Source organism: Ovis aries, chromosome 2 (assembly GCF_016772045.2).
Source record: "Ovis aries strain OAR_USU_Benz2616 breed Rambouillet chromosome 2, ARS-UI_Ramb_v3.0, whole genome shotgun sequence".
In the NCBI taxonomy this organism is placed as follows: domain Eukaryota; kingdom Metazoa; phylum Chordata; class Mammalia; order Artiodactyla; family Bovidae; genus Ovis; species Ovis aries.
Genome location: NC_056055.1, coordinates 90,653,991 through 90,667,594, shown reverse-complemented (window position 1 = coordinate 90,667,594; position 13,604 = coordinate 90,653,991). Strand labels below are relative to the sequence as shown.

The window sequence follows — 13,604 nt, the reverse complement described above, 5'->3', positions numbered from 1 at the left end:
ATTAACACCCCCCACTCATGTGGAAGGGTTAAATAAGTCACCCAATATTACAAGTAAAAAGAACAACAGGAGTTTGAAGAAGGGGTTAGGCAACTCTAGAACCTTTTTCCGTGCCAGGCTGCACATCTGGTTTAAAGCACAATGACACACATAGCTGACTGAGATGATGCCATCTTTTCTATGCTTTCCTTGTGGCATTTAACATTATTTGCTTTCATGCCTTACCACTTACACAGAGCTTAGTTTTTCTGCTTTTAACTGAAGTAGCTCCAATTGACTGTTTTCCAAACCTCATGTGGCCTACTAAATGAAAGCACCATTAGCTCTGCAAAGGAGACAAATGTTATGAGACCACGCAGAAAGCCACAGGCAGGAAGCAGTCTGCTCTCGGGGAGTGGCAGAGGCTGGAGTCTCCTATTAATTGGAAGCAGCTTCTCAACATCATGAGGCCGAGCTGCCCCTGAGGTGACCAAAGCTGCCAAGTCAGAGACTACCTTGGGTCAGGATTTGCAAGTCTCTTAACTAACAAACATCCTCAAAGAATCTGTGTTCATCCATGACCTAAACTCCATACCCATGGATGGAGAGGCAGCTAGAATATCTTAGCCCATTTTACATGAAACTGGATGGTGAAACAAGCAGCTCTGAGATGGTGGTACGGTCCCCCTAGAGAAGATGTCCCCTCCCCTAGATGTGTCCAGAACAGCCACTGCCATACTCCTTCCTTCAAAATTTCCTGGCTGCAGTTTTGTCCTTTTCTCTTTTTAAAATGAGATAAATGACAACACAAGTGATCTGGTTTCTTCAAGTAAAATGCAAGGAATGAAAAGGGAGGAGAATATTAGATTAAAGACTTAAGAGGTTTATCATTCAAATACAAAGTGTGGATTATAAGGGATCCTGATTTGAACAGTTAAAAATTATGAGACAGGAGGGGAAAATGTGACAAGTCTGGACATTTTATTTTATTAAAGAATTAATATCACTCATTGTTTTGTACAACAGTGGTGGTGTGGTTTTAAAAAATTATTTTTAAAAGAGAGGTCTTTTAGGAAAATTTACTTCAAAATCATGAGGGTAGCTGGGAGAAAACTGAGTAGGGAAGAGGTACATTAATAGGTTTTCCCGCTACATAATAAATAGGAACATAAAGAACTTATAACCAAGAATCTTTATCTGTAATGCAAGGGCTGAGTCTCAGTGAGATTCCCAAAACACCTACATGTTTACAGTGTACTCTTCCCTGTTGATCCTTGCATAAGTGTCCTTTCATTCTCTATGAAGATTTTGTTCTTCCAATGGGAACTACAGAAAAAAAATCTGGTAACACCTAATGACAATGTATAAAAAGCTGACTTTAAAACTTGGTATAAAGGCACTTTTTGGAACTAATGTAATAGAAACAAAAAGTTAAGACACTCTGTCACTGGCTCTCATGGCACATGGAAACCCAGGCCGTACATGCATCAAAGAGAATTCCACCTACCGCTTCCTCATGCTCCTTCCAGCAATCATAATCTGTCGCCATGGCGATACTTGCGTAGCAAATTCCTGCCTCCTTAGCAAGAACCACCTCTGGAACTGTGGTCATGTTGATAACATCCGCCCCCCAGGTTTGGAACATGATGCTTTCTGCCCGGGAGCTGAAACGAGGCCCCTCAATGGTGATCACTGTCCCTTTTGAGTGGCACCGGAGTCCTAGCTTCTTAGCAGTCTCTATGAGGACCTAGAACAGAAAGAACCAAACTCAAAACATACAAACAGAAGCTGAGCTTTATTTCTTCTTCCCTACTACTTTAAAAGATTCTTGCTATAAATACCCAGTACCTGCAGGCCCTCAAAGAGAACCTGGGTAATCACAGAAGGGAGTTTCCTAGCTCCCTATCTATTTACATAATGCTCTGTCCCACCCAACATCTAGCTCACAGCAATAAGAGCAAACAGTGGGCTTTTTCTTTACACCAGGCATTTGTTTACATGCTTTAATCTCACTTTTTAGCTGATTTAATAGATTATCATGGACTGTGAATGTGGGCTCGAGTCTGAGCTCTTAACTTTCAAAGCGACACAAGGCACCCTCCTCATCCACGTCTCAGAGATGTGCAGAGTAAAGTTTCCAAGCTCCTGAGAAACTCATTCTCATTGCTCTTCTATACAAAACCTGAGGGCTTTTGTGAAAGCTTTTTTGGGGTAGAAAGTGCTTTCATAATCTCTTTGCCTGCTGCCTCTCTAAAGACATACAATAAAAAACAGAATGGAGGCTATGCTGATTTCTTCTATCCAGAGATAAACTTATCTTGGCATCCTTTTAGAGACAAGGCTATATATGAGCTTAGAAACATTATTTAAAAGTTTGATTACTTTTCCTAGTGTCTAATAATGTATATCTAATCTAATTTCATTTTTCTCTTACTCTGTGCTTAAACATTCCTGTTTAATTGAAAAAAAGTTAGTCCTTTAAACTTAACTGTTAAAGTACTGACAAGAATTCACTTTCCTATGCCCTAGTTTTTTCATCAGTGATATGGGAGTAATAATATAACTCAGAGATACGAGCTAAGGAATACACTTCCACTTCTCTGGTGGCTCAGATAGTAAACAATCTGCCTGCAATGCAGGAGAAGCAGGTTCAATCCCTGGCTTGGGAAGATCCCCTGGAGAAGGAAATGGCAACCCACTCCAGTATTCTTGCCTGAAGAATCCCAGGGACAGAGGAGCCTGGTGGGCTACAGTCATTGGGACTGCAAAGAGCTGGACACGACTGGGCAACACTTTCAAGGAATAAACGGCAAGGAGTGCCCGACACAATATATAAATGCTTAACTGGTCTTCTGATTTTTTTTTTAATTAATCATTTTGGCTGCACTGGGTCTGGACTTCTCTAAATGCAGCGCCTGGGCTTCTCGTCCAGGTGGGTTCTCTTGTTACGGCACACAGGCTCTAGGACGTGCAGGCCTCAGCAGTCGCAGCTCACCGGCTCTAGAGCGCAGACTCTCTCATTGTGGCGCAGAGCCTTAGTTGCACCGTGACACGTGGAATCCTCCCGGACCAGGGATCGAACCCATGTTCCCTGCATTGGCAGGTGGATTATTCACCTCTGGACCACCATGGAAGTCCTCTTCAAATTATTAACACTGGCAGCTTCTACACATTTCCCAAGTAATTGGTCAAAGTTCCTAGGATACTATATACAAAACGGAGTGACTCAAAGTCAATAGAAGGCTCCAATCTAGGCCAAAGTCTTGCCTGCACATGTCTGAACCACACAGGCAAATTAACCTATTTCCTTAAAAATAACATTGTGCTATGGCAATAGAAGAATTTTAGTAAGACCTTGGCAACTAAATTTAGAACCATGACAAGCGCTAGCCAATGACTAGTTGATGCTCCATCATGTTTATTTCTCCTGTACATGCTGAAAATAAGACTGTGCTAAATCAAAACTGTTTCCTAAGGAGCACAGGTTATAAATAATAAGCCTTATTAAATCACTCCTTCCCCTGCTGTCCCCACCCCCTTTCAAAATTAAGGTATAACCAGCCCAGTCCTGTCTTCATTAAATGTCTTTTAAAAGTCCCAAATAACTGAGCTATATGTCTTGGCCAAACTTCAGAGTGCTTCTAAAGATGTGTGAAGGAAGATCAGAGTTCTCGCAAGCCAGTGCCATATGGCATGTAAGTCTTCACCATCACCCTGGGGTGGGTGCCACGCTGGGGAGGAGAAGTGGAGGCTTGTGGGCATGGCCCAGCCAGTGTTAGACCCTGAGGGCTTGCCACCCGAAGCAGCGCTTTGCACAAACAGGTAATGCCATTGTAAGGTGCCAGAAATGCAACTCCAGCCTGAGAGGTCTTTTTAATGTGTCAGGACTTTTTGAAGAAATATGTTTCAGATTACTTTTTGACTAGAAGTGACACTGTTTTCTGAATAGGTAATACTCGTACATGGTACAAAATGTAAACAGCACAAAGGTTCTTATTTCACAAGTATTTCTTCTGCCTGTGTATGAGGGATTCAGTTTCCCCGTGGGAAATCACTGTTTCTAGTTTTCGGTCCGCTTTCCAGAAACACTATTCACATATAAATAATTTCATATTTATCTCTTTTATATACACATGTGTGAGCGCTCAGATGCTCAGTCATGTCTGACTCTTTGCGACCCTATGAACTGTAGCCTGCCAGGCTCCTTTGTCTATGAGGTTTCCCAGGCAAGAATACTGGATTGGGTTGCCATTTCCTCCTCCAGGGGATCTTCCTGACCCAGGGATTGAACCCATGTCTCCTGCATTGCAGGTGGAATCTTTACCGCTGAGACACCAGGGAAGCCCCTTATATATACACACACACATATTTAACACAAATAAGATACAGTACAACCATTATGCACCTTGCTTGCCACTGGACAGTTCATCTTGATAATCTGTCGTCAGTACACAAAAGATCACAAGGATACTGAAAGTTTAAGTGATAATTACCAAAGGGCAACACCATCTACTCTTTACATTTTTTGACAGTATTTTTAAAATCCCTTTTAGGGTATATAAGAATAAAATAATATTGTGAAGGCCTCTCCCCGCCTCCCCATTTTCTGAAACTGCCTTCCCTAGCACTCTTAATCTTTATGGGTCCTTAGCTTGGCTAGACTAATAATAGCTGAATTAATTCAGTCTCAAAGGAGGCCAAACTGTATTTATTCCTGGATACTATCACTCAGCCACCACATTTACAAGTACTCTGAATACCTCATCAGCACTTCCCTTACACACCTCTACTCCTAGTACCCAAATCTCTGGGGCAATACCTCAGATTTACTATTAACATGCATATTCTCTCCCTAGTCTATTTCTTCCAAGCTTCTCCCAATCTGAAGTGGACAAAAATGTTATTATACACTTCTAACTTCTCTTGGAGAGCACATTTATTTTGCAGAGATCTGTGTTTCAGAGGTTAAGGCCAACATCATTCTGATATATTCTGCTGATAACTACCCAGGAACATATATAGTTAATCCTTGAACAACACAGGTTTGAACTGTGTGGTCTACTCTTACATGGAGTTTTTTCACAATAGATTCATGCTACAATGCTGTTCACTCTGTGGGTTGGCTGAATCCTTGGATGCAGAACCGCCAGATATGGAGGGCCAACTGTAAATTTATACTCAGATTTTCAACTGGATGATGGGTCAGTGCCTCTAACCACGCCGAATGTTGTTTAAGGCTCAAATGTATATCTAAACGCCTACATAAAAATATGCTTTCACAGAAGTCACAAAGAATAAACATGCAGTGATATACCTGAAATAGCTCCCTTCAAAGCCTGGCTTCGGACTCTAGATTTCTGAGGCCAGAGTGCGGTTATTTAAAGCACTCTAGCTTTGCCTGTAAAGAAGCTAGTTTTACACGATTATGCAAGGCTGAACATAAATCTGTTTCACATCAGGTGTTAAAATTATCTGAATGAGTAACATGTTTAGTTATTTGTATTGTCTAAGTAAGATTTTACTAGGCAGCCTCCTTCTGACAGTACTTCTGACCTACTAGGTTGCATTTGACTTTCAAATTTTGGGGTTATAAGAAAAGTACCATGGATGGACTTGTGAATTGTGGTAGCCATTTTTATTCTCTGAAAGCTAAGGCTAGGATTTCTTGTTTTATACCACCACTGGCTTTTGTAAGGGTTACCTCTACAATCCTGAGATCTTACTATAATCCTGGAGAGGAGAGGAGGCTGGATAGGAAAAGTCAAACTCAGCTCAAAGGCAAATGATACCAATCTGACTATTTAGATTATTAATAATTTAATTTATAAAAGCAGTTACCAGTCACTAGATGTCTTATAATTGACAGGCATCACTCAAAGCACTTTATTTAAGTAAGTTACTCTTTTATCTTTCACAGTCCTGTGAAGTATCAATATGTTATCATTACTTTATTTTATAAATAAGGAAACCAGAGTCCAAGGTTCTGATCCAGAAACAAGCAACAATAAGTTGAAGAATAAAGACCTGATCTAAAGAAATCTGGTTCCAGAGTGTATACTCCATATTATGCTGTCTAAATTATTTTAAAAGGCATCCAGGTATCCTGACACTAAAATCAACTTACTGAAAAAAAAAAAAGGTTGCAAATTTGAGCAATTCAGCTTATAAATGACTGAGACAGTGGGATCATTAACAAAGGTACACGACTCTTCCTAAAACCTTACATAAGCATCAAACTAGAGAGGGGAAGAGAGACCACATGCTTGGCCAACTAATCCGTCTGTAGATGCCACCCCAAGCCCTCATGGTTTACTCTGGCACACCTTCCAGGAAGATTACGAACCTCTCTTGTTTTAGGGCAGAATGGCTCAGCCATTGGAATATGGCACACTCCTCTGGCACAGGAATGATTTCCATCATAGAAGGTCTGAAGCCTTCTGGTAGTCCTACAAAATAAAGTAAAAAAGTTATTTTTTAAAAAGTTACCTCTCCACCCTTTAGAGCTGGTAACCAGTTATATCTAGGTCAGGATCTTGGTCCTCACTCTAGAATCAATAGTTCTGGATAAGCTGAAAGAAACTGTTTAAAAAGAGAGCGAGCTTCTTGATAGTCCCTGGTTTTTCTGGCTCTGGGTTGGTAGTAACCTGCCTCCCAACAGGAGTTGAAGTGTCTGTGGTCTGCTGACCGTGACAGGCTAACCACACTGCACAGTAGGAGAAAGTCAACTGTGGGCTCAGCAGGCCAGGTGAAACACTCAAGAAGTCAACTGTGAACACCTTCCGTCATCTCAATATAGAGGATCGTACAGTGAACCCCTTATATATATTTAGATTCAAAAATTTCCTAAATTTCATCAAACCTACTTCATGTATTGCAAATCCCAGACTTTGTCACTTTATCCCTACTTCAGAGAGACTAAAATACATGGATTATTTTCCATGGCAATGTCATTATCACACTTGATAAAAATGACAATTCCTAAGTATTATCTAATGTATTATAGACCATCTGCCAATTTCCCTCGTGTCCTCCTCAAAAAATAAAGTCTTTTTTTTTTTTTTAAACTGTGGTTTGGTTAGTTTCATATTCCAAACAAGGTCCAAGGACCAAATTTTGCACTTGACTGCCTTGTCACTAAATTGAGAGTAACTCCTGCCCTCCACCCTCAACCTTATTTTTTCATGCCTTTGATCCATTGAAGAAAGCAGCCATTCATCCGGCTCTGCATTTCGAAGCATCTGTCTCTGCTGTCTTGCTTAAACTTGTGCGTCTGCCTGCCAGAATTAATTCTAAAGTCTCATGAAAGTTCTAAAGTTAACTTTCTGATAAAACATTTTTGAGTCCATAAGAGTCCAAAATTAACCCAGTGCCAAGTCACCCAGCAACTTCTCTCTCAAAGTTTTCAGAATAAAGCACTTTTTATATCCATTGCACTGTTCTAAACTTGAACTCATGAGTAATATAGGAAAGAGAGAGCCCTCATTTTCCTAGAGAGGGGAGAGCAGGGTAGCAACAGGGCATGGGAAAACCAACAGCTGAAGGTACATCGCTTCATTTCTACTTCTACTGGGAGGGCAGAGAACAGCATGGAGAAACGTTCTGGTTCAGTTTACACAGCTGGCATGTCTACCTCTCAAAGTTCACCTGTCACTTCCTCCCCATCACACATTAAACAGTGATACCAGCTGGCATCAAAGCCACCTCTCTCAGAGATTAGGCCTCAGAGCTTGGGAGGAATGAAATCAAAGTCCATGCTCCTCTCAACCCCCTTATCACGCGAGTCTTAAGAGAAAGGCTAAATTAATCCCAAGCAATTCCAGATGGGGTTGAAGAACAGGTCAAATGACTCTTCCAGCCTATATACACAGAGGCTGTTTTCTTTTTGTAAAACTGACCAATAAAATGGTGCCACATATTCCAGCTTTGACTTGGTTTCAGCCTTCAGTGAAGCAAATATTAGCAATAATCCTATTTACAACCATGACTAAGTGTAAAAACAGGGCCACAGAACCCTTCAGGAGCTATGTCCCAGTAGACATCTATGCAGTAACACCCCATCTTATTTATTCTGTCCCCCTCTCTCCCCGTCCCTTCTTCGCCTAATTACTCCTCTCTCTGTTCTGAACATTTACCTTAAGACATCATTAGTGGGCTTCCTAGATGGCTCAGTGGTGAAGAATCTTTTTGCCAATGCAGGAGATGCACAAGATGCAGGTTTGATCCCTGGCTTGGCAAGATCCCCTGGAGAAGGAAATGGCAACCCACTCCAGAGTACTTGCCTGGGAAATACCATGGACAGAGGAGCCTGGCAGGCTACAGTCCATGGGGTCGCAAATGAGTCAGACCTGACTTGGTGACTAAGCAACGATTATGTATTATTCTTCAGCTCAGTTCAGTTCAGTCGCTCAGTCGTGTCCGACTGTTTGCAACCCCATGACCGCAGAACACCAGGCCTCCCTGTCCATCATCAACTCCCAGAGTCCACCCAAACCCATGTCCATCGAGTCGGTGATGCCATCCAACCATCTCAACCTCTGTCATCCCCTTCTCCTCCTGCCCTTAATCTTTCCCAGCATCAGGGTCTTTTCAAATGAGTCAGCTCTTCACATCAGGGTCTTTTCCAGTGAGTCAACTCTTCGCATCAGGTGGCCAAAGTATTGGAGTTTCAATATCAGTCCTTCCAATGAACATCCCAGGACTGATCTCCTTTAGGATGGACTGGTTGGATCTCTTTGCAGTCCAAGGGACTCTCAAGAGTCTTCTCCAACACCACAGTTCAAAAGCATCAATTCTTTGGCTCTCAGCTTTCCTTATAGTCCAACTCTCACATCCTTACATGACAATGGAAACAACCATAGCCTTGACTAGACAGACCTTTGCTGGCAAAGTAATGTCTCTGCTTTTTAATATGCTGTCTAGGTTGGTCATAACTTTCCTTCCAAGGAGTAATTCTTTATGTTATGCTATAAACACGTGATGTTAACTGCCTACAGTTTAACATTTTACATTTTTCTCTTTAAACAAAGCTCCCCAACTTCCACCTCTACGGTTTATAGTAAAACCACCATATCTTTTTGATTCTTCATTTTCCAGTTATAAAATGTATTGTTCACTACCCATTTGTAAGAGTGCTATGAGGATTAAGTCAGCCCTGAGGCCCAGCTACCCCACAGCAGCTCAGGACTGAGGTCTGAGCTGGAGGCTGAATCAGGAGTCAGCACCAAGGAGAAGCTGTAGTTGGCCCTCAGAACACCCAGCCTTGCAGGAGGGGTAGCCCCAAGGAAGACCTGGGGACTTTAATACCCATATGTCTAACAGTTTCAGGGTTATACTGTTAAGATTCCAGGAAGGAAAATGCTGATTAGAAACATCTCTTCATGCAGCCTGCCCACCTAATCACGGTGTTCTGCGCAACTCAGATAGCAATACATTCAAATAATGATCTGAATTTAAATCACTGTGAATATTCCGATACCGCATAAAATGAGGCATGATTATGCTGAGTGAAATTCAGATCAAGAACAATGAGGTATGCAACCACAAGTGAAGGTACTGAAGGACGCACCCAAGGGAAATTCTAAAATGAAAATACATGTAATTTTAAGATCTCCTATCCTCCCCCTGAGAACATTAAATAGAAGTCAGAGGTTCTACAAGTCTGCAAGAAGCAAGGGACATCCCACAGTGGGGACTGTTACCTGATTGAGCCTGTGTTGACAGGGACTCGCCTGCCTGTTCACTCCTAATTTCTAGTCAAAAAAGAAAAGCTCTTCTGTAGACAGAATAGTGGCTCATCCTCAGTTTTGTACACAGATTTCAATCTTGTTACTGATTTTTCATGTGTCCTTGAGAAAATTACTTAACCTCTGTGAGTTCTTTCTTCATAACGTATTAACAACATACACTTACACCCTTGTTTAAATATGTTTAAATATATTGAAATATTGTTTAAATATGAAAACAGAGTCACAGAAATCTCTAGTAGCGACATCCCAACAGGCAGATGCAATAAGTCCTCCATTTTTTTATGTCAAATGTGTGAGTTTGGGGATAAACAATAGTTGTTACAAAGCACTACTACTATTGCCCTGAGGATCAGTGAGGGAACAAAGCGTCCAGCACACAGACTCACACAAGTCACGTTACAGATGGATGCAGGCGCAGCGGACGCAAGCATATGGAGCCCGTCAATGGAAGACACCTGCAGATTTCTCTAGATCTGGAGCGGTGCCCAAGTGAGCATCTTTTCCTGATAAACAGGGGCCTTAATGGGATATCTTTTTCCTTCCATTAAGAGCTAGAACTGAAATACATTGCTGGGCCATAGGAAAAAAATTGGCCTTAGACAACGTCAGACTGGCTGGATCCGTGGGGAAGCAGTATTCTAGACTGTGGGCGAGAAGAACAGGAAGGATCACCCAGTTGCTAGAAGCAACCTAGACCAAGGATGACAGTTTGGGGGCAGTGGCTCCATCCTACCAACCTGTGAAAGTGGCATGTGGTAGCAAGCAGAATAATGCCTCCCACCATATCCCCAAATGCTCATAGCCCAATGCCCAGAACATAGGTTGTCTTCCATTGTAGACGGAAGGGGGCCAGGAGCCAAGAATGCAGGTGACAAAAAACGAGGAAAGGGATTCTCCTGAGCTTCCAGAGAGGAATTCAGCCCTTGATTTCAGCCCACTGAGACCCATGTTATACTCCTACCCTGCAGAATTAACTAATAATGTTGTGTTGTTTAAGCCACTGCATTTGTGGAAATTTGTTCCAGCAGCAAAAGGAAGCTAATACATGTGCTGATATGATTTAACCTGGTTAACACAGTGTAATTTCTCTGGTAGTAAAGATCTGATGCCAAAGGTCTGCTTCCAACTCTTGCTTCAACTGGTGAACCCTCCTAGCGGGGCTAAGGGACTGCTAATTCTCACTCCCAACCGCACCATCATCCTGGGACACCCACTGGAAATACACTTCAGGGACTGCCCAACTGGCTGGCTTTACTACTCCCTGGCTAGCTGTGTGCCTGCAGGAAAGTCACCCTGACCTCTGTCTACCTCAGTCACTTATCAGTCTTCTCATATTTAAAACGGGGACATGAAGGGGAAATACGGTCAGTGTGAAGACAGAGCACACGAAGTAAGTGCTCAGCCCAAGTCCTCACTGCCGGTCGGAATCTGCTTCTGCACTTCTCGTCTGCCAACCTCTGAGGGTGGCTTCTACGTGGGCCTCATGTAAAGGATACCCTCCAAAAAGAGATATGTGATAAGAAAAGTTAGGAAGCAAACAACAAACTGCCATGGAAGAGTGAAGGAGACAAAATTATGGTGTGTGTTGGCAAGGGAAATGAGTTCAAGGCCATCGAGGAGAGAACACCGGGCACTTTCAGACACAGCAGGGAACAAAACGCAGAGAAAGAATGACTGGTAGGTTCTTTCAGGATCAAGACCCTTGAATCTGCACACAAAGATTGCTATCTGTTAATAGTTTTCCTTTGAAGAAATGCTGAGTTGCAGACAAGTTGAGAGAAAACACTTGTCCCACAGCAGAAACACCTGTCACACACCTGCATACTTCCAAGATAGTTCTGGAGCACAGGACCTGTCCATAAGCCTCAGCACACAGGGATACCAGGCAGTTAATTTACCAGCAAAGCGGTGCCAAGAGCTCCTTATGAGGAGCTTGGGTTCAGGGAAATGATTCCACCCACATCTCTTAAGGTCTATCCAAACAGTCTATCTCAGGAGAACCCCTAATTGAAAAACGCATCATTTGGTGCAGTTATTCGTAAGACTACAAATTGCAAAAGGGGGAAGGCTGGTTGGAAAGGCATGCATATTAAAACTTTAGTTATGTGACAGATTACCTTTTATGATTCTAACCATCTCTACCAGTAACACATATATGTATGTTAATACCCAGGACCTAACAGCATTCCCTCATAGATGGGAAGAACTCAGTACTCCACCACCCCCTTCATAAATATCCAGAAATAACTTCATGTTCCAAAGACCAGAGATGACCAGATAATAAACATTAATCCTTCACTGGGGAAAGGAATATGAGCAGGGATGCGAAGTACAAAAGCAGTGAAGAAACCACCACAAAGGGATGGGACAGTTTTAAGTTTACGTCAAAGATCATTACCATCAGTGACAAAAGGAACGAGGAAAAATTACATCAAATTACAGTAACAGATTTCAGGGCAAGCCCTCCCAGAGGCAGCAGATGTTTGGGCTTGGCTTCCAGCTCTCTTGGTGACTGTGTCTTTCTTTCTATTTCCAGGGAGTAGTACGGAAACCAGGGAGTCAAGCTGAGAGAAGCAAAAATGTTAAGAAACTTAATAATCCAGATGAGGGCAGTGGTGATGGACAACAGGGTGGATTCAGGGCACATATGGGCACGACTTGGAGACCAGCTGGATACAGGGGTGACAGATCCTCAGCAATGACCACGTGGTGGACGGCAGTGCTGTGGTATCACCAACGTAGCAACTTACCAAGTGGAGAGGAGGGAGCTCGGGATGGGGGGAGGTGTGGGTTAGAAGACTACCAAGGGGGATAATTCAGTCTTTTTAAAAACAGCTTTTTATTGGAATATAGTTGTTTACCATGTTGTATTAGTTTCTGCTGTACAGCGAAGTGCGGAGTTATACATCAGTTCAGTTCAGTTCAGCTGAGTCGCTCAGTCGTGTCCGACTCTTTGCGGACATACACCCCCTCTTTTTTGGACTTCCTCCCCATTTAGGTTGCCACAGAGGACTGGATTAAGAGCTACCAGCACTGTACAGCAGGTTCTCATTAGTTACCTGGTTTATGCAGAGTAGTGGATTTATGTCAATCCCAACTTCCCAGTTCATCCCACTTCTCCTTTCCCACCTTAGTGTCCATACCTTTTTTCTCTGTGTGTCTCTATTTCTGCTTTGCAAATAGGTTCATGTATACCATGTTTCTAGAGTTCATATATGTACTAACATACAATATTATACACTTGATCTGATAACATACACTTGAATTACAAAGTGTGAGATGTCTTTGGGACCTTGTCCTGTATCTGGGAGCCAAGGGGGATCTCAAGGGGGAGGACAGATCTGGGAAGTCCACAGATCAGGAGTGGCTGAGGTCAGTCTTTGGAGATGAACCCAAATTCAGATCCCATAGGTCCCACTTATTAGCAAATGACCAGTATTTCTAAGCTTAAGTAACATCAATTTAAACTGATCCTTATATGTGGTGGTGGTTTAATCACTAAGCCGTGTCTGACTCTTGCAACCCCATGGACTGTAGCGCACCAGGCTCCTCTGTCCATGGGATTTTCCAGGCAAGAATACTGGAGTGGAGTGCCATTTCCTTCTCCAGGGGATCTTCCCGACCCAGGAATCGAACCCAGGTCTCCTGCATTGCAGGCAGATTCTTTACCAACTGAGCTATAAACAGGGTTAATTGATTTGTGGCACTTGGTGGGAACTCAAACACTGGGAACTCAAACACTGGGAGCTTATTAGCATTTTTAAATAAGAGTAAGGACAGAAGGTGAGAAGGTAGGTTGCAGAACAAGGAAGAGTTAACCTCACCCAGGGAATAAAGGCCCCCACTTCAAGGACAATATCATGATGACAAACAGGGATG

The 13,604-nt window shown here is 42.6% G+C and overlaps 1 protein-coding gene across 4 annotated transcripts in view; it reads right to left on the bottom strand.

The window, feature by feature from the left end:
- Positions 1-13,604, bottom strand: part of MTAP (methylthioadenosine phosphorylase) — a 42,266-nt gene that overhangs the window by 5,385 nt on the left and 23,277 nt on the right. For all 4 annotated transcript variants that reach the window (XM_060411003.1, XM_042243493.2, XM_060411004.1 and 1 more), the window contains 2 exons: positions 6,323-6,425; positions 1,487-1,726 (listed from right to left, as the gene is read on the bottom strand). In XM_060411003.1, the coding sequence (XP_060266986.1) occupies positions 1,487-1,726; positions 6,323-6,425 (343 nt within the window). The remainder of the gene's footprint in view (positions 1-1,486; positions 1,727-6,322; positions 6,426-13,604) is intronic.